The sequence below is a fragment of the Hylobates moloch genome, unplaced genomic scaffold (assembly GCF_009828535.3).
Source record: "Hylobates moloch isolate HMO894 unplaced genomic scaffold, HMol_V3 SCAFFOLD_19, whole genome shotgun sequence".
In the NCBI taxonomy this organism is placed as follows: domain Eukaryota; kingdom Metazoa; phylum Chordata; class Mammalia; order Primates; family Hylobatidae; genus Hylobates; species Hylobates moloch.
Genome location: NW_026652294.1, coordinates 50,425,994 through 50,446,984, shown reverse-complemented (window position 1 = coordinate 50,446,984; position 20,991 = coordinate 50,425,994). Strand labels below are relative to the sequence as shown.

Genomic DNA, 20,991 nt, shown 5'->3' with positions numbered 1-20,991 from the left:
ACACCCATGATACCAACTATTACCTATGCACTAATGACTCAAAATGACTGTCACTAGCCTAGACTTCTTATCCTTATTTTCAATTCTGGGCATTTCCACTTAAATGCCTCATCATTACCTAGAATCTAATGTATCCAAATTAAGCTCATTATCTTGGGGTTCACTGTCAGCAAACATTTCTCTTTGATTTCTTGTCTTGCTTAGTATTACCAGTGACTCATATATTGCCCATTTTAGTGGGTGATATTTAGCCCTTTTGCTAGACCACATTAGTGCATCGGTTACGAGTGAGCAATCATTCTACCTAAATCTCTACTCTCTTGGCTTTTGTGACAGTACTCTCCGGTTCTCCTGTTCCTCTAACTATTCCCTCTAAAGCTTCTTTCTGAAATCCTCAACTCTCTAACTGTAATGTTACTGCTCCTCTGGATTCTAGCTTTTACCCCCCAGACTTCTTTCTCTGTTTACTTATATTTAGTGATCTCAGCTATTCTCATGGCTTTAACTGCTAAGTTCCAAATCTATACTTCTATCCCTGAACTTGCCCCTGAGTTTCAGGATCTTATTTATATCCAGCTGTTTGCCTAACAATCATTTGGATGTTCCAGAAGCCCACAAGCACCTCACATTCAAATGGCTGAAACAGCCTATCACCTTTCCTCAGACCTGAATCTCCTGCTTCTGATTTCCCTGTCTCATGATGGGAGCTGTGAGACAGGGAAACCATTGTCTCACGATGGGAGGCTGTCAGGCTAATGGAACTATTATTCTCCTATCATTCAAAACGGAAAGCGCTTGAGTTGTCCTTGATGCCTACATTTTGCCTACACAGTCAATTATCCTTAAACCCTAATCCCTGTTTCTCAAATCTAACTCCTCCTCTCCTCTTAACTCTCCCTGGCCTAGATGTCTCTCACATAGTCTTTTGGAATGTCTTCTCTTCTTGCATAGTTTCACTTCCTTGAGTACACTGATCACATATAGCTACTCTTACCTTTCTAAAATACAAATCTGACTTAAATTCTTTAATGTTCTCTAATACTTCCACCAGGGCATAAAAAGCTGCCAATGACCTGGCCTCTGCCTATCCGTAATGGTTTATTGCCTAGTCTTTTCAGAAAGCATTTCCTTTCTTTCAAGGGAACTGCTCCCCCATTTCAACTGTGCGATTATTAGGAACATGCCAATTTTATAGTAGTACTGTCCTTACCCTTCCGAGCTATGGAAGTGTGTATGTGATCATGCTGTGTCTATCAGAGTCCATAACTCAGATTTTCTAAATAGAAAGTAGGGGAAATGCTTTTTCCCCCTTTTTTTTTTTTTAATTCTTTTGCTCTGTCAGTATGAGAGATTGAAGCCAGAGGGGAGCCAAGATGAGAGACAGAATGAAAGATGTCCATGGCACTCAGCTCTGAATTCTGATCCTTGACATTCCAAGTCTCTACAACTCTTTGTTCTGTGAGGTATTTAAGGATTCTGCAAATAAACTTAACCCCCTTTTCTGCTTAAAGTAGTTGGCATTGGGTTCCTGTCACTTGCCAGTAAGAGACAGAATAATTGCTTTGCAGCTTGTGTCATGTCACACTTTTCAATTTTGTGATCTAGTAATTGTTCTGCGTCTAGTCCCCCCACATCCACCATACAGCCATGATTCCTTGCCTCTGTTCATGGTTTCTCCTACCTGAAGCTTCCTTATGTCTTTTATATCTGCTAATTCTTCCTGTATTGGGGAAAGGCCAAAGGGCATGCCCTGGTCTGCGTCAATACCAGTGAATTAAAGGAAAATGGAAGGAATGAGTCCTGTATTAGAAAGCCTTAGGTACCATAAAGCCTGTGATCATCACTCCTGTAGCTACCACCAGACAACCTCGCTGGTCAATATTTCACCTGTTAACTATTAGGAAAGAGCAGAATTAAGTGCAGGGGGTCCTAGGTTTTAATCTGTCAGTTCTGAGAGTTTAGCAGGAATGGGGAAGGAGATTGACATGATTCTGTATAGAGAAAGTTTGGCACTTCTATCATCCATATCCCTTAGCTTTCCTTTTGTGTTTTCTTATAGTTATGTCACCAAGATAGTTATTAAAAATATTGATGTCTGGGTCCTACCCCCATAGATTCTGATATAATAGATCTGGATACAGTGTGGGCATTTGGATTTTTAAAAGCTCCCCAAGTACTTAAGTGTATCGAAAGTTAACTGCTGCTCTGTGGTGCCTGATCAGTCTGAACCTATTTTCATGGTTAAGCATTCTGTACTGTTACCATCAATTTCTGCAGTGAAGGAGTAGGCAATGATTGCCCTAAGGTAAAGTTTTTTGTCCACGGAATGAATTGGGAAGTACTCCCTCCTCCTGTATTTTTTGGAAGAGTTTGTGAAGGATTAGTGTTCATTCTTCCTTGAACATTTGGTAGAATCATTTGGGCTTGGGCTTTTCTTTATGGGAAGTTTTTAAAATTACTGATTCAGTCTCTACTTGTTACAGGTGTATTCAGATGTTCTATTTGTTCTTGAGTAGTCTGTGTCTTCCTAGGAATTTTTCCACTTCATCTAAGTAATCTAATTTGGTTGGCATACAGTTGTTCATAGTAGTCCCTTTTGATCCTTTTTATTTCTGTAATGTGGGTAGTAATGCCTACGTTTTCATCCATCATTTTAGTAATTTCAGTTTTTCTCCTTTTTTCTTGATTATTCTCTCTAAATATTTTTATCACTTTGGTTCAATGAACTGTTGATTTTTTTCTGTTCTTTTTCTATTTCAATAATTTCTGGTCTTTTATTATTTCTTTCCTTCTACATGCTTTGGTTTAGTTTGTTTGCTCTTCTTTTTCTTTTTTCCTTTTTTTTAAATTTTTTTTTGAGACAAGGCCTGACTCTACTGCCCAGGCTGGAGTGCAGTGGTACAATCATAGCTCACTGCAATCTCAGCCTCCCAGATTCAAGCAGTCCTCCCCACTCAGCCTCCCTAGTAGCTGGAACTACAGACATGTGCTATCAAGCCCAGCTAATTTTTTTTTCAATTTTTAGTAGGGATGGGGCATCACTACGTTGCCCAGGCTAGTCTGAAACACCTAGCCTCAAGCGATCCTCTCGCCTTGGCCTCCCAAAGTGCTGGGATTACAGGTATGAACTACCCCCACCCCAGCCCTGTTATTCTTTTTCCAATTTCTTAAGGTGGAAGTTTAGGCTGTTGATTTGCGATTTTTCTTCTTTTTTATTAATAAACTTTATTTTTTTAGAGTTTTGGGTTCACAGCAAATTGAGTGGAAAACACAGAGAGCTCCCATATAACACACAACCTTCCCACTATCAGCTTCCCTCACCACAGTGGTATGTTGCAATCAGTGAATCTACACTGACACATTATTATCACACGAAGTCTATAGTTTACATTAGGGTTCACTCTTGATGTACATTCTATGGGGTTTTTTGTTGTTTTTTGCTTGAGATGGGGTCTCACTGTGTTACCCAGGCTGGAGTGCAGTGGCATGATCTCAGCTCACCGCAACCTCCGCCTCCCGGGCTCAAGTGATCCCACCTCAGCTTCCTGAGTAGCTGGGACCTCAGGCGCATGCTACCGTACCCAGCTAATTTTTGTATTTTTAGTAGAGATGGGGTTTCACCACGTTACTCAGGCTGGTCTTGAACTCCTGGGCTCAGGCGATCCACCTGCCTTGGCCTCCCAAAGTGCTGGGATTACAGGCATGAGCCACCATGCTAGTGATTCTATGGGTTTTAACAAATATAATGACATGTATCCCCCATTGTAGTATCATGCAGAATAGTTCACTGCCCTAGCAATAGTTCACTGCCCTAGCAGTCCTCTGTACTCTGCCTATTCATCCTTCTCTCCCCTTTAACTCCTGTCAACCACTGATCTTTTTACTGTCTCTATAATTTTGCCTTTTCCAGACTGTTATATAGTTGGAATCAAACAGTAAATAGTCTTTTCAGATTGCCTTCTTTCACTTACCAATATGCATTTAAGTTTTCTCCATGTCTTTTCATGGCTTGATAGTTCATATGGATTTGGGATTTTTTGTCTTGTTTTGTGTTTTTGAGACAGGATCTCGCTCTGTCACCCAGGCTGGAGTGCTGTGGTGCAATCTTGGCTCACTGCAGCCTCCACCTCCTGGGCTCAAGTGATCCTCCCACTTCGGCCTCCTGTGTAACTGGTACTACAGGTATGCACCACCAAGCTTGACTAATTTTTGTATTTTTGGTAGAGACTGGGTTTCACCATGTTGCCCAGGCTGGTCTCGAACTCCTGGACTCAAGCGATCCACCTGCTTTGGCCTCCCAAAGTGCTGAGATTACAGGCATGAGCCACCATGCCTGGTCTTTGGGTATTTTTTGTTTGTTTGTTTTTTGATAGTATCTTGCTATGTTGCCCAGGTTGGGCTTGAACTCACCTGGGCTCAGACAATCCTCCTGCCTCAGCCTCCCAAGTATCTGAGACTACAGGTAAACACCAACATGCTGGCTTCATTTGTTTTGGGCACTGAATAATATTCCATTATCTGGAGTTCTTTTTCAAATATAAGTGTTTACAGCTATATATTTCTGAGTACAGCTTTCACCACTTGCCATATGCTTTAGTATGTTGCATGAAGTAGTTTGTATAGGAAAGGCAAGATAAATGCTTGCTTACTTTCATTTATTCACAAGTTTTGAAAATAATGAGTAGATTCTGTAGAGTGCCAATTATGAATTTGCTTTCAGTTCTACATTTATCGTTTTTGCTTGCTCTGTGAAATGGATTTGGGCCTTTTATTTATTCTTTGCCAGCTGGCAGATACTAAACTTTGTCAGCAGAGGGCACTGGAGAGATACTGCAGGAGGAAAAGGGTTTTGGCTCCTGTTTCTGATTTCAGTGGGGCAGGCTTCTGTAGTCTGGGCAACTTCTTCAATGGCTTCTGCAATGCGCTGGCTTCTTCAGTGCCTGGCTATCGCACTGTATCGCACCAGTTGTCAGAAACTTCTCCTAGCACTGTATCGCTTCTGACAACTGTATCGCACCAGTTGTCAGAAACTTCTCCTAGCACTCCCCGCAGATGGTTTGTAGTAGAGTACCTCTGGTGAGACACCTCCCCAAGAATGGCTTCAACCAGCACTCCATAAGAAAAATGTCTGGCAACTTCCATGCCATCCAGTGAGCCACAGGTCTTTTCTCTAACAAGGTCTGCATGCCAGCTCTGGTCTCGGCTTTTCTTTGACACTCTTACCTCAGCCCTAGCTGCTCCTTATATATGCTAATCCTGTTTTGGAATTATCTTGCTTCTTTATTAGCCAATCCATTATTATTCCAATTCCCTATTATACTTAATAAATCTTTAAATCAAACTTTCCTTATAAAAAAATGTAATTCCTGTTCAAAAAGTGGGGTTCATCTCTCCTGATTGGACCCAGACTGATACACCTGGTAATTTTTAAAGGTGACTATAAAGTTTGATGAGCTAAGCTGTCAAAATTAAGGATTTATGTTCAACAAAGGACAAAATTAATACTTAATGGAATAGAAGACAATTTAAATGTCTAAAACTGACGATTGACACCTGCAATATACAAGAAACCATCAGGAAGGAAAATGGGCAGTGGATATGGATAAGCAGTTTTAAAAGGAGGAAACTCAAAAGACCATCAATAAATGTTTGGGCCGGCATGGTGGCTCACGCATGTAATCCCAACACTTTGGGAGGCCTAGGCGGGTGGATCACCTGAGGTCAGGAGTTCAAGACCAGCCTGGCCAACAGGATGAAACCTCATCTCTACTAAAAATACGAAAATTAGCCGGGCATGGTGGCGGGTGCCTGTAATCCCAGCTACTTGGGAGGCTGAGGCGCAAGAATCGCTTGAACCCCGGAGGCAGAGTTTGCAGTGAGCCGAGATGGTGCCACTTCACTCCAGCCTGGGCGACAGAGTGATAAGATTCCTTTTATTTTTCAAACCAATGGGGCTGTGTCTGTTGTCCCCCTTGGTCCCCAGGGGTGGGGGCCCTTGGAAGGCAGGGTGGTGTCGGGGGGCTGAGGGGCAGGCTGAATGTGTGTGTGTGTGTGTGTGTGGGTGTGTGTGTGTGTGTGTGTGTGTGTGTGTGTGTGGAGTGTGGGTGTGTGTTTCCATGGTAGGACTCCAGTCCCAGCTGCTGCCTAGGCTCCTGTGGGTCCGACCGGGATCCCCCTCCCCTGTCCACCTTCCTCAACAGGGCTATAGTTTAAGGGTGTCCCAGGCCTTGGCTGGTTGGCTGGGCCCAGCTCCTGGGGGCTGGGCAGGGCAGGGCAGGGCTGGGTCCACTTCCATTGTTAGCAGTTGTTTGCGGAATTTTCTCTTCTACCATTCCTCTCTTTTTGTTCTCGCCCAGAGTGGGTGGTTTTTTGTTGTTGTTTCAGATTTTCATGTGAAGGCAGAGAGTTTTTTTTTCTTTTTTAACTCCCCATCCCCCTATGCGGGGTGTCATTTCACCATCCACATCCACATCCTTGTTTGCGTTTCTGGCCCTCTTCTTCCCTGCCTCTCCTCTGCCTCCCCAACCCCCGCCTACCTACTGCTCCCAGGGGTCTCTCCAGGGGCAGGGGGATTTCAGGAGATGGGGTGGGGGCCAGCCCCTACTGGACCCTTGTAATCCGATTTGGAGACCACCCCCATGATGGGACCAGCAGCCCCGCCGGCCCACTGGGGGTCCCTCTTAACATCTGCTTGTTGTGGGGGTCAATGCCAGGGTCTGGCTGGGGTCTTGGCACTGTCTTCCTGGCCGGGGCCTGGCACCTTAGCCCCCAGCCGGCCCGAGTGGGGGATATCGACACCCCCAGCTAAAGCACAAGCACCTTAGTCACCCCTCCTCTCCCCCCGCCTCCTGGCCTGCCACCCCACCCCAGCGTTCACCCCAAAGCACAATGCCCTGGTCACTTGGCAAGCGGCTGGGCCTGACGGAGGCCGAGGGGCAGACCGGGGCTCCAGCCAGACCCCCGAAAGGAAGCAGGTGCCCCACTTCCAGGCCTTAGTTGGAGCTGGGGTCCAGCTCCTGGGCCTGGGGTCTTCTCACCCCCACCCCCTTGTCCTGGGTAGGCCTCTGCCTGCCCCTCTCTGCCTTTTCCTCGGGTGTCCCTCCTCGAGCCCCTGCGGCACTGGTTGGGTGGCAGAGCCCACTTGTTTCAGGGACCCCGGGAGGTGCCCCCTGGCTCCCGGGACTGTGTGTGGGTCTGGGGGGTGGGGAGAAGGGTCGGGCAGGGGGTGCAGGGGAGCAAACTCCCCACCAGGAAAGCCAAAGATAGGGTTGTGCCTTACCCCAGGAGCCACCCCTGTGCCCCCCTTGCCCTGCCGTTCACCCTCCACCCCTCCCCCCGGGCGGCCTGCTGCTTGTTCCTTCTCTTCCTCCCCTGCCCTGCCCTGAGCTGCATGGTTCCCCCACCCTGGGCAGCCAGGAAGGAATCTGAATGGAGAATCACCAACCACCAGAGAAAAAAGACTAGGGCCCTCTCCTGCCAACTCCCCTTCCCTGGCCGCCCACTCACCCACACCTCTTTCACGCAGGACAGGCTGCCCACCCTCTCCACGTGAAGTGCCAACGCCCTCCCCACCCTGGGCCGAGCCCCCACTCCTCCCTGGGCCCCCAAATGAGATTGCACATTTAACTACTGTAAGGAGAGGAGCGGCGTTGGCAAATGTGAACCATGAGAATATCAGTGATACGGATGAGAATAAACTAAATGCCTTTGTAAAAAAAAAAAAAAAAAAAAAAAAGTTTGGAGCCAGGCGTGGTGGCTCACGCCTGTAAGCCAAGCACTTCAGGAGGCCAAAGCGGCAGGATCGCTTGAAGCCAGGAGTTGGAGACTAGCCTGGGCAACATGGCGAAACCCGTCTCTACTAAAAATAGCTGCGCATGGTGGCTCCGCCTGTAGTTCTAGCTACCCGGAAGGCTGAGGCGGGAGGATTAGAGACTGAAGCTATAGTGAGCCATGATCAGACCACTGCACTCAAGCCTGGGTAAGGCAGCAAGACCGTATATCAAAAAAGAAAGAAAGAAAAACCACAATGATTACGCAAGTCGCCGCCCTCCCTCCCGCGATTGTTGCTATTTCCATCCAGCTACTAGTCTCCTCCTCCCGCCCGACACCTGGCGCATCTATCTGACGCCACTAACGCGCCACACAGATTCGGGCTGCGCAATCTCTGTGGCCATCTACACGGCGCGCAGATGCGAATATTCTCGCGGCGCCGGAAGTCCGGAGCACGTGACCTGGTGACAGTGCTGGCTTGGCTGTACAGCTCGATCTAGGTTCTGCGGCACGGGATGGCGGAGGCGCCTCCTGTCTCAGGTATTGTCCCGGCCCGAGCGGGACTGGGCCCCTTTCGGGGAGCGGAAATTGGGTCAGTGACGAAGTTCTAGGGCCTCAGCCACTCATATCGCGAGAGTAGCACATGCTAGGGCGTAGGATAGTGGCTCGGAAGGGCCAAGCCCCGCGCATCGTGCGTATGGAGATCTGTGTCCTCTTGGACTAGGTGGTGAAGCCCAGTAGCTGGGTTTCGGAGGAGAGAGGACTTGTCCCGGCACTGCGAGTCAGTGTGGGTGCCCTGCCCTCCCACAGGCTGTTTCTGGGGCAGCGGCGCACTGACCTTCGACAGGCGGGCGTCGGCCAGGTCACAGCCCGTGACGGTGGCGGGCTCTTGACGTGTAGGGTGTGGTGTGCTCATACCGCCTGGAGTGGTAGCGTGGGCGCGAGCCGAATTCCAGTAGTTTAGAGTCTCAGCCTGCCACGAACCCCGTGTGACTCAGTCTCAGTTTTCTCATCTGTCAGTTGGGAGTAGTTAATTCCTGTGATGGCTCCCGCCCTGTACTGTACCTATTCCGTAATTGTTCATTCACTCACCCTCTTGGAGTTGCCTCAGTGTGTAGAGACAGCCTCATTTATTTGTTGATATAACATCCATTTCCTCAGGGTGTTCCATAGATCAGTGTTTTCCAAATTTGTTGGAGAGCAACCAAAAGAAATATTTTGCATCGCGACCTTAAGTATTGTACACTTACATAAATATAAAAGCAAATATAAAAGCGAACCAGAAGTTTCTGGAAGCAGTGAGGTTGGTTGGTTTGTTTTACAATCAGCAATATATTCTGTTTTCTATTTCGTTTAAAAATATGTCACAGTCCACTGCATTCGTTTGATTTTATGGCCCACTCTGGAAAACAGGGCAGCAGTTTGCAGAATGGAGTTTGGAAACCATTGGTTTGAATCTTAGCTCTGTCCCCGACCAGCCGTTGGGGCACCAAGAAGACCATATATGTATTTGTATACTGGGTGGCAGGTAAAATCTATTTGTTACTATGGTTCTTAATTTAAAAAGTTGGGGCCGGGCGCGGTGGCTCACACCTGTAATCCCAGCACTTTGGGAGGCCTAGGTGGACGGATCACGAGGTCAGGAGATCGAGACCCTCCTGGCTATCACGGTGAAACCCCGTCTCTACTAAAAATACAAAAAATTAGCCGGGCATGGTGGCACGTGCCTGTAGTCCCAGCTACTCGGGAGGCTGAGGCAGGAGAATCGCTTGAACCCTGGAGGCGGAAGTTGCAGTGAACCGAGATCGTGCCACTGCACCGTGCCGCTGCACTCCAGCCTGGGCAACAGAGTGTGACTCTGTCTCAAAAAAAAAGTTGGAAAACACACTGCATTGGTGTACCCTAGTCTCGATGTGGATATTAAGTCTTCTTTGGGGTTGGAAAACTTTTTGGGCTGGGTATTTTGCTATTCTCCTCACCTAGTCCTTCACCAGATTCTCTAAACTGGATCTATTAATCGTCTCATCCACAGGCTCATTTCTGACTCATTTCTGTACCCTTCAGTGTTTGAAGAAGAATTGGGTGGGGCCTAGTTGTGAGTCATCGTGTTGAACTTTGGTGTTGTGCCCAAGTTATTACCTCCAACCCAGAAAGTATCTAATGAGGCAAAATCTTCTAGTCCAAAGACCTCCTTACTCCTTTTCATGTGCTTTAGTTTGATTTTGCTTTAGTTCCCATTCCATGTTCTTATTTTAGCATCATCTTTAGCCCACAACCTCATCATCAAAGTCTTTAAACGGAAGCCCAGTGCAGAGGATACTTTTCTGCCCTTGAGCAGACTGTGCAATGCCAGCCTTGTCTCTGGACTTTGTAATCTGCCGGTTGGATTTCCCTTTAGTCTGCCCTTCCCACCTGTTGGACACCTACTGTGCTGCTGTGTTATCTTGGATTTAGGGTACCACTTGTATTCTAGCCGTGGCGACTAGACATCCTATTTACTAACTTCCAGCTACTTGAAATAGTGAAATAAAAATAGTGAAATAAAAATAGATCTTTGCCATGGCCAGTTTCCTGATCAATGTGTCCTGTTTCCCTTCCTCATGTCTCTTATGGGTTTTTTTCCTGAGGGCTTTGCCTGCTGCCTCATGTCTAGTTGAACATATCCTGTATATGAGTACATGCAGCCTTCTCTGGATTCTCTAGTTGCATCAACTCATTACTGCTTAACATGAAACACTCTTTTCCTATCCTTTACTAAGCTTCTGTAGACATCTTTACTGATCTTATTTCTGCCCCTCTTTCCAGTCTCGCTTTTTCAAGCCAGAGAGAACTACATGATACCCACTGGTCCAATTTAACCATTCCAACCTTTAAATTATCGTATGTTTCCAGAATACCTCTGCCACCTTCTGCATTTGTCTAATCCTCTTGTGATTTTGTGAGGCCCTCCATCCCACCCCCTAGAATTCTGCCTGTGTGAAAGCTTTCAGGACAAATCCTGAATTGGGTGAGAGGTTACTCTATGACCTTTATGATCATTCCATTTTTCACTGTATGTTTCTATGGTACCCACTGCCCAAGCTCTGTTAGTGTAAGAGCGCAGTCTCTAATACACATCCTGAGTTGGAACCCCAAGTCTTCCTTGGAATTCCTCTGTGGCCTTGGGCAAGTTCTTACTCTCTCTGTGCTTCAGTTTTCTCATCAGGAATGTAAAGATTAAATGAGTTAATACATGTAAAGTGCTTAGGATAGTGCCTCACACATAATACCTAATAAATGTTAGGTCTTATTATTAAACCTGAAACCCTCAGGCTCTATACTGCACCCATCTATGCTCAAGCCTGTGTGTTTCAGATACTCTGTAGTCCTAACAGCAATGATAGAGTACCATTTTAATCATTTTATGTGTGTTATTAACTTGCTTTACTCTTCACTGCAACTCTTTGATGTAGAGATTGTTACTATCTTCATTACATGTAAGGAAACTGGGGCTAAGTAACTTTCCTGAAATTACAATAAGTGATAAGTGACTTAAACCCATGTCTTCCAGGTCTTACCAATTTATAGTATATTCTGTATGCTACACATAGTTCTGACTTTGCTACTAATTTTATGTCCTTAGGCAAACCATTTTGTCTTTGTGCTGAATTGACTGTACCAAGAAGCATCTTCTGGGGGAAAATGAGTGGGTTGAAGGGGAGTATGCTTAATTTTTTCCACTTTGGGATTGTAGACCATATTATAGAGATTATGTATGGAAAACCCAAAATACATTCTTAGAGGAAGGAGATGAAAACTAATACACTTATTAAGTACTATCTATGAAATCATATTTAAATTTCTCAGTAACCATTGAAATAAGTATTGTCATCCTTTACTATAGACAAGGAAACTAAGGCTAAAAGCAGGCACGTGATATCCCTAAGTTCATACAATAAGTTGGACAGGCGGACTTTAACCCATTTTGGCTTAGTCCAAAGCCTGTTTACTTGATATTACACAATGCTACTTTAGTGTTTTGAAAGAAGACCACATGGAACCTGATGACTGATATCCCTGAACTGTTAGCTGGCCTTAAATTTTTGTAATAAAATGAATACATGTATACATAGTACTTTATGGCCCAGATGAACATTTTTACTCAACAACACTTAGCTGTCATTGGCTATTGGTGTTTGGTTTTTGGACATGGAATAATGATTGATTAGTCCTCCACAAGCACCTTGAACCCATCACCTTCACTGGAAACATAGGTCTCACTTAACAGCATATTTTATACAAAGTTCTAAGGAAAATAATTTTTAGATTTGGCTTGGAGTCTATGACTTTCATGGATGAAGCTTAATCTCTTTATTGGCATGTCTATTTTTTATGTCCTAGGTACTTTTAAATTCAATACGGATGCTGCTGAATTCATTCCTCAGGAGAAAAAAAATTCTGGTCTAAATTGTGGGACTCAAAGGAGACTAGACTCTAATAGGGTTGGTAGAAGAAATTACAGTTCACCACCTCCCTGTCACCTTTCCAGGCAGGTCCCTTATGATGAAATCTCTGCTGTTCATCAGCATAATTATCATCCTTCAGGAAGCAAACCTAAGAGTCAACAGACGTCTTTCCAGTCCTCTCCTTGTAATAAATCGCCCAAGAGCCATGGCCTTCAGAATCAACCTTGGCAGAAATTGAGGAATGAGAAGCACCACATCAGAGTCAAGAAAGCACAGAGTCTTGCTGAGCAGACCTCAGATACAGCTGGATTAGAGAGCTCGACCAGATCAGAGAGTGGGACAGACCTCAGAGAGCATAGCCCTTCTGAGAGTGAGAAGGAAGTTGTGGGTGCAGATCCCAGGGGAGCAAAACCCAAAAAAGCAACACAGTTTGTATACAGCTATGGTAGAGGACCAAAAGTCAAGGGGAAACTCAAATGCGAATGGAGTAACCGAACAACTCCAAAACCCGAGGATGCTGGACCCGAAAGTACCAAACCTGTGGGGGTTTTCCCCCCTGACTCTTCAGATGCATCCTCTAGAAAAGGAGTATTGGATGGGTATGGAGCCAGACGAAATGAGCAGAGAAGATACCCACAGAAAAGGCCTCCCTGGGAAGTGGAGGGGGCCAGGCCACGACCAGGCAGAAATCCACCAAAACAGGAGGGCCACCGACATACAAATGCAGGACACAGAAACAACATGGGCCCCATTCCAAAGGATAACCTCAGTGAAAGACCAGCAAAACCTACCTGTGACAGTGAGAACTTGGCAGTCATCAACAAGTCTTCCAGAAGGGTTGACCAAGAGAAATGCACTGTACGGAGGCAGGATCCTCAAGTAGTATCTCCTTTCCCCCGAGGCAAACAGAACCATGTGCTAAAGAATGTGGAAACGCACACAGGTAAACCTACCTATATAGGTGGAAATATTTTGTTGTCTTTTTAAATTTTTAAATAAGTCATATATTCACATAATTTAGAAAGCAGAAAGTATGAAAAGTTACACTGTAAGAAGTCTCAATCTTTATTCACTGTCTGCCTAAGTTCTACCACCACTCGCTGCTCCCTGCCCCAATAGGTAACCACTTAGTTTTATGCATATCACAAGCAAATACAAATAAGAATTCTTTTTCTTTTCCAAATGAGGAATTTTGTAAGGGTTTTCAAAAATGCAAATACGGGTGGTGTAGATGTCTGGTTACAAGATTTTTTTGAGTTGTGAAACAAGTGGTGGGTGGTAACATCTCTGCTGCCTCTTTTGGTTTCATCCTGCATCATCTCATCTGCCTCATCTGGTCTGCTTAGTTGTAGCAGTTCCTAACTGGTCTTATCATCTCTTAATTTCTCTCTTTCAGTTCACTGCTTAAACCAGCATCAGAGAGCGATCTTTATAAAACACATATTTTATTTATTTTTTTGAGAGGAGTCTCACTGTTGCCCAGGCTAGAGTGCAGTGGTGCAATCCCAGCTCACTGCAACTCCTCCTGGGTTCAGATGATTCTCCTGCATCAGTCTCCTGAGTAGCTGGGATTACAGGCACCCGCCACCATGCCTGGCTGATTTTTGTATTTTTAGTAGAAATGGGGTTTCACCATGTTGGCCAGGCTGGTCTCAAACTCCTGACCTCAGGTGATCCGCCTCGGCTTCCCAAAGTGCTGAGATTACAGGCGTGAGCCACTGCGCCTGGCCTAAAACACACATTAAACTGTGTCACTCCTCTGCTTAATTCCATTTACTGCTTCTGCCTTACTTAACAGTCCCATCTTCTGCTGCCTCAATATCTACCATATTTTATTCCCTGGATTCTACACTTTTTTGTCTTTGCATGCTGTTGCATGTGGCACCCTCTCTCTAGAATTTCTGTCACTCAGTTCACTTGCGAAGTCTTATTCATTTTTCAAAAGCTACTTTAGGCCAGGCATGGTGGCTCACACCTGTAATTCCTGCACTTGGGGAGGCTGAGGTGAGAGGATCACTTGAACACAGGTGTGCAAGACCAGCCTGGGCAACATAGGGAGACCCTGTCACTACAAAATAATTAAAATAAAAAAATTAGCCAGGCATGTTAGCACATACCTGTAGTCCCAGACACTCAGGAAGCTGAGGTGAGAGAATCACTTGAGCCCAGGAGATCGAGGCTGCAGTGAGCTATTGTACTCCAGCCTGGATGACAGAACAAGACCCTGTTTTGGGGGGGAAAAAAGTTACTTTAGTCACATGTCCAGGGAACCTTTTCTCACCTCTATAGATAGCATTAATCTCTTACAGCCCTTACACTTATGTCTTTCTCTTATATTTGCATGCTTCTATTACAGAACTTACACTGGAAACCATAATTTATTTATGCTTCATTGTCCTCCACTAGTCCGTAAGCTCCTTAAAAACAGTCACTGTGTATTTCTTTTCTTTTTTTTTTGTGACCCTGCTGCCCCACACAACTCTTGAAACATAGTAGGTACTCAGTTCTGACCGTTAAAAAGTTCATCCTTATATTGAACCGAAAGCTTCTTTCCTTTCCTTCCTATACTTTGGTTTAAGTTTTATCCTCTGGAGCAGCATAGCAACTAGTCTCTCTTCTCACAGCTCCCCACCTCCTTATTGCAAATCAGCTTTTTGCAGTATTCGAAGACATCTGTCATTTTGCCCTAAGTGTATATTTCATCAAGCTGAATAGTTTTATTCTGCTAGCTCTTCCTCATGGACCTTCACTATCTTAACCCCTCTCCAGTTTAATGTGAGATACAGCCCAACCCTTGAAGCCACCCACCATCTACCCAGGGCCTGTTTTTACACCAGCCTATAGTTGTAGTTGCTTGCTTCATCGGGGTTGTTCTTGGAACCTCAATGTATACGTGAAGCAAAGCAATGTTATACTACAGTTGTTATTGAATCCTTAAGGCTGGTTAATAATTACCTCTTGCTTTATAGTGAATTATCACAATGTACTGGCTTATGATAACACACATTTGTTATGCCACTGTTTCTGTGGGTCAGATGAATGGGTCCTGGTTAGCTGGGTTCTTTGCTCAGTGTCTCCAAATTTGGCTAGGGATGTGATCTCATCTGAGGCTCAGGGCTCTCTTTCGATCACTGGTTGTTGGTAGGATTCAGTTCCTTACAGGTGTAGGACTGAGGTTCCTGTTTTCTTGCTGGCTGTTGGCCAGGGGTGTCTCTCTCAGCTCCTAGAGGCCACCTGCATTTCCCTGCCACATGACTGTACACAACATGATAGTTTGCTTCTTTGAGGCCTACAAGAAAGCAACTGCTGCCACTTCAGATCTGACTTCTGTTTGATTTTCAACTCTTTTAAAATGACTTACTTGATTAAGTCAGGCCCACCCATACTCAAGGGGAGGAGATTATATAGGGTATGCATACCAGGGAGGTGGGAATCTGGAAGACCATCTTAGAATTCTACTTAACAAATCTCTTGGGGCCTTAACATTCTGACATTATTCATATCATTTTTGAGAACACTTCATTCATATTTATTGCATAAGTACTATATACCAAGCACTGTTCTAGGTACAGGGAATACTGATGGAATTTACATTCTGGTAGGGAAGACAGGCAGAAAGCACTTAGATATTTAATATGTCAGGTGGTGATAAGGACTAAAAAGAAATATTAAGAAGGTTAAGAGGACAGAGTGACAAGAGTGCTATTTTACATAGGTTGACCTCTCTGATAAGGAGACATTTGAACAGAGACAAGAATGAAGTACAGAAATGCACCATGTGGCTAGCTTGAGAAAGAGCATTCTAGGCAGAGGGAGGAGCAAATTTAGATGTGGGGAGGGGTATTATAGGCAATGAAGGTGGGGGCAGGAAAGGTGGTCAGAGAAATAGCAAGGGCTGGATCATGTGAGGCCCTTAGATTTGGTTCTGAGTGAGATGAGAGGCTGCTGGAAGGTCCTGGGAAGAGGGATGGCATGATCTTACATTCTAAAATAATAACTTAGGGTCTGGATGTGGCGGCTCACATCTGTAATCCCAGCACTTTGGAAAGCCAAGGCAGAAGGATTGCTTAAGCCCAGGAGTTCAAGACCTGCCTGGACAACTTAATGAGACCCCCATCTCTGCAAAAGGCAAAAAAATAAAAATTAGCTGGACATGGTGGCACATGCCTATAGTCCTAGCTACTCAGGAGGCTGAAGTAGGAGGATCACTTGAGCCCAATGGGTCAAGGCTGCAGTAAGTAGTGATTGTGCCACTGCACTCTACCCCAGGTGACAGAATAAGACCCTGTCTCAAAAAAAAAAAATAAATAAATAATAATAATAATAATAGGCTGCTGTGTGGAGAATAGGCTCTAAGAAAGCAACAGGACAAGTTAGGAGGCTATTGCGGTTGTTCAGGTAGGAGATGATGGAGACTTAGACTAGAGTAATAGTCTTGGAAAAGGTAACAATTGGATAGATTTTGGATGTATTTGGAAGGAAGATTTTATGCCTGAGCAACTTAGAAGAATGGAATTGGCATTTACTGAAGTGTCAAAGCCTAGTAGAGAAAAAGGTGTTTGTCTGTAAAACGTTTCAGTTTGGAATAATTTCAGATTTATAGAAAAGTTGCAAAGATAGTTCAAAGAATTCCCATATATCTTTCACCCAACTTCCTCTAATGTTAACATCTTACTTAACCAGAGTGCCTTTGTTAAAACTAAGAAATTAGCACTGGTATAATCGTATTAAGTAAACTACAGATGTTATTCAGATTTCACCAGTTTTTCTGCCAGTGTCCTTTTTCTGTTTCAGGACCCAATCCAGGATACCACGTTGCATTTAGTCATGTCTCCTGAGTCTCCTACCATCTCTGACAGTTTCTTCATCTTTCCTTTTTGGAAAAGATGTTTTTGCTTTTGTTTTATTTACTTCTTATTCAGGGAAGATTTTTTTTTAATTTGGTTAAATTTCTGTAATCTCAATACTTTGGGGAACCAAGTCGAGGATCACCTGAGCCCAGGAGTTCAAGACCATCCTGGGCAACAGAGGTAGACCCCATCTCTACAAAAACTAACAAAAAAATCAGCCAGGTATAGTGGCACACGCCTGTGGTCCCAGCTACTCAGGATGCTGAGGTGGGAGGATCACTTGGGCCCAGGAGTTTGAAGATGCAGTGAGCCACGATCGTGCCACTGCACTCGAGCCTGAACTTTGGTGACGCCTGTGACTTTCACAGAAAGAGGTTGTGGAACAGACTAAATATCACTCATTTATTCCTTTATCCATGAATTTAACAAATATTTAATGGAGCACCTAGTATATGCCAGACACTGGAAATACTACACTCAGCGAGGTAGACAAAACTCTCCCTCCTCCTGAGCTTTCAGTCTCAGGGTGTTCTCTATTTCTTTTGACATTAAACTGAACAATCAGAAAGTAAATCTTAGGAGAGCCAATATTATGGAATATTACAATGTGCGCTTTTGAGTCAGATAGTTTGACAAGTTTGAATTTTGACTTTTAAATTTCTAGTTCTGTGACCTTGGATAAATTATCTAACTACATGAAGCCAGTTTCTTCATCTGTAAATGGTACCTATGTTATAGCCTTTTTTTTTTTTTGAGATGGAGTCTTGCTCTGGAGTGCAGTGGTGCAATCTCGGCTCACTGCAACCTCCGCCCACCGGGTTCAAGAGATTCTCCTGCCTCAGCCTCCTTAGTAGCTGGGATTACAGCCACATGCCACCACGCCCAGCTAATTTTTGTATTCTTAGTAGAGATGTGGTTTCACCATGTTGGCCAGGATGGTCTTGATCTCCCGACCTCATGATCTGCCCTCCTTGGCCTCCCAAAGTGCTGGAATTGCAGGTGTAAGCCACCGTGCCCAACCTGTTACAGCCTTTTTGAGAGGACTAAATAATAGTATGTAATGTGCTTGGAATGTTATATTTAAGGTTAATTTTATTCTTTTAACTTATTTGGACCTGAAAGCAAATAACAATAATATTGTGAAATAAATGCAATGCTAAAAGTATGTACTCAAAAAAGCATATACACACACTCACACTCAGTTTTGAGAGTATCTGGCTGTACTGAAATCTAGAAAGACTTTGCTGCAATTGTGTTTGAGGAAAAAAATCTGGAAGTGGGTGAAGGTATTCAGGAATAGATCTGGGAGGATTATTCTGATACTACACACGGTTCTCTAGAGCTCCTGGAGCCAGGGACTGTAACACCACCATGGGGCTTATGGTAGGCACCAAGAATATCTTTGTTAAGTGAATGACTAAAGACTTTGAGGGCAACTGCTAGAGCCATCTCACCACTCATGGGTTGTTGGAACCTGCCCAGACTTGGGCTTCTTATAGCTGACACTACAGCTTCATGAGCCCCTTTCTAACCTAAAATCCATGGATCTGATAGATTTAGAGGATCCTGGAAAACAGAAAATGCAAAGCAAGATCCTGTATTGCCCAGTGGATCCTCAGGCTATGTTACAAGGGGCATTTGGCTACTCTGCTATTTTCCTGGGAATGTTTCCTTAATTGTGGGAATCCCCACCTGAGTGTCTCCTTCCTAAATCCTCTTCCTCAGCAAATTCCTGCCCCTTATTGGCCTCAGTCTGAATAGCCAGCTGCCTTACCCAGAATCAGATATCCCTTAAAATCTCTGCATTTGGATTCTTCTCTTGAATGACTTGCTGATCCTTGGTTGATTAAAGTGAGGAATGGTTTTCTGTGTTTGAGTTTATCTTTTTTGTTATTTTGTTTTTTAAACAGGTTCTCTAATTGAACAACTAACGACAGAAAAATACGAGTGCATGGTGTGCTGTGAATTGGTTCGTGTCATGGCCCCAGTGTGGAGTTGTCAGAGCTGTTACCATGTGTTTCATTTGAACTGCATAAAGAAATGGGCAAGGTCTCCAGCATCTCAAGCAGGTCAATTAATTCTCTCTTCTGAGTAGTTCTTCTCCCCTGTTTGATATGTTCAAGTATTAAGCCCAGCTTTAAAAATATAGTTTAATTTCTCTTAACTACTTTTTCTGCAGGGAGAGTATGTTACCTTGATCGTGTGTTTCATATGACCAGAATTAAGTTATAGATCTTAAATAAACCAGCTAAACATAACAATATTAAAATATATTTTAGGATATGATAAAATCAGTCACTCTTATTGAAAATGATGGCTTTTACTTATTATTTTTTCTTTGACATATTGATTTTATTTCCTGTGGATACATACACAGAAGTGTGATTGCAGGATCATATGGTAATTCTATTTTTAATTTATCTTATTCTCATTTTTGGCCAGGCATGGTGGCTCACGCCTGTAATCCCAGCCCTTTGGGAGGCCAAGGCAGGCAGATCACCTGAGGTCAGAAGTTCAAGATTAGCCTGGCCAACATGGCGAAACTCCATCTCTACTAAAGATATAAAAATTAGCCAGGCGTGGTGGCGGGCACCTGTAATCCCAGCTACTCGGGAGGCTGAGGCACGAGAATTGCTTGAACCCAGGAGGTGGAGATTGCAGTGATCTGAGATTGCACCACTGCCCTCCAGCCTGGGTGACAGAGCAAGACCCTGTCTCAAACAAACAAAAAAAATTTTTTTTTCATTTTTAAATTTTTACTATGCATACGTAATAGTTTACATGTTTATGGGGTACACATGATATTTTGATACAAGCGTACAATGTATAATGATCAAATCAGGGTAATTGGCATATTGGGATTCCAACACCTCAAATACTTATCATTTCTTTGTGTTAGGAGCATCCCATTTCTACTCTTCTAGTTATTTTGAAATATATAATAAATTATTGTTAGCTGTAGTGCTACTAAACACTAGATCGTATTCCTTCTATCTAACTGTATATATATATATTTTTTTCGAGACAGAGTCTTACTCTGTTACCCAGGCTGGAGTCCAGTGGTGTGATCATGTCTCACTGCAGCCTTGAATTCCTGGACTCAAATGATCCTCCTGCCTCAGACTCCCAAGCATCTGAGACTACAGGCACATGCCACCACATCCAGCTATTTTTTTTTTTTTTTGAGGCGGTCTGCTGTGTTGCCCAGTCTTGTCTTGAACTCCTGGGCTCAAGCAATTCTGCATCAGCCTCCTAAAATGCTGGGATTAGAGACAGAGCCACCATGCCTAGCTAATGGTTTTTTTTGGTTGGTTTTTTTTTTTTTGAGAGGGAGTCTCACTCTGTCACCCAGGCTGGAGTGCAGTGGCGCGATCTCAGCTCACTGCAACCTCCACCTCCCAGGTTCAAGTGATTCTCCTGCCTCAGCCTCCCGAGTAGCTGGGATTACAGGTGTGCACCACCACGCACAGCTAATTTTTGTATTTTTAGTAGAGATGGTGTTTCACCATGTTGGCCAGGATGATCTCAATATCCTGACCTCGTGATCCACCCACCTCTGCTTCACAAAGTGCTGGGATTACAGGCAGGGGCCACCACACCCGGCCTTTTTTTTTTTTTTTTTTTTTTAACGAACCCCGTATTCAGTGGAAAATGCTGTATTCAAGCTAAGCAGTCAGTATTGTGAATTTGTTCCTTAAATGTCTGATATGCTTAACATTGAAATTATTACCACTACTTCAATATTGTGTCTTCCTATAGATTTAAATTTTTTAAATTACATGTAGCTTTTGGAAGAAAATTTATTTGGCCTACTCCCATTTTTCCTGACAGATGGCCAGAGTGGTTGGAGGTGCCCTGCCTGTCAGAATGTTTCTGCACATGTTCCTAATACCTACACTTGTTTCTGTGGTAAGTTTGTTTATATA

General features: G+C 44.1%; 1 protein-coding gene across 11 annotated transcripts in view; it reads left to right on the top strand.

Annotated features, from left to right (window-relative positions):
- The first annotated feature begins 8,175 nt into the window (after positions 1–8,175).
- The window catches only part of NFX1 (nuclear transcription factor, X-box binding 1), an 88,739-nt gene continuing 75,923 nt past the window's right edge, over positions 8,176–20,991 (top strand). For all 11 annotated transcript variants that reach the window (XR_009210982.1, XR_009210980.1, XR_009210978.1 and 8 more), the window contains exons 1-4: positions 8,176–8,310; positions 12,151–13,158; positions 18,976–19,134; positions 20,897–20,974. Coding sequence is in view for 4 of the 11 variants with exons in the window: in XM_058431078.1 (XP_058287061.1) it covers positions 8,286–8,310; positions 12,151–13,158; positions 18,976–19,134; positions 20,897–20,974 (1,270 nt within the window). In the remaining 7 variants the exon portion in view is untranslated. The remainder of the gene's footprint in view (positions 8,311–12,150; positions 13,159–18,975; positions 19,135–20,896; positions 20,975–20,991) is intronic.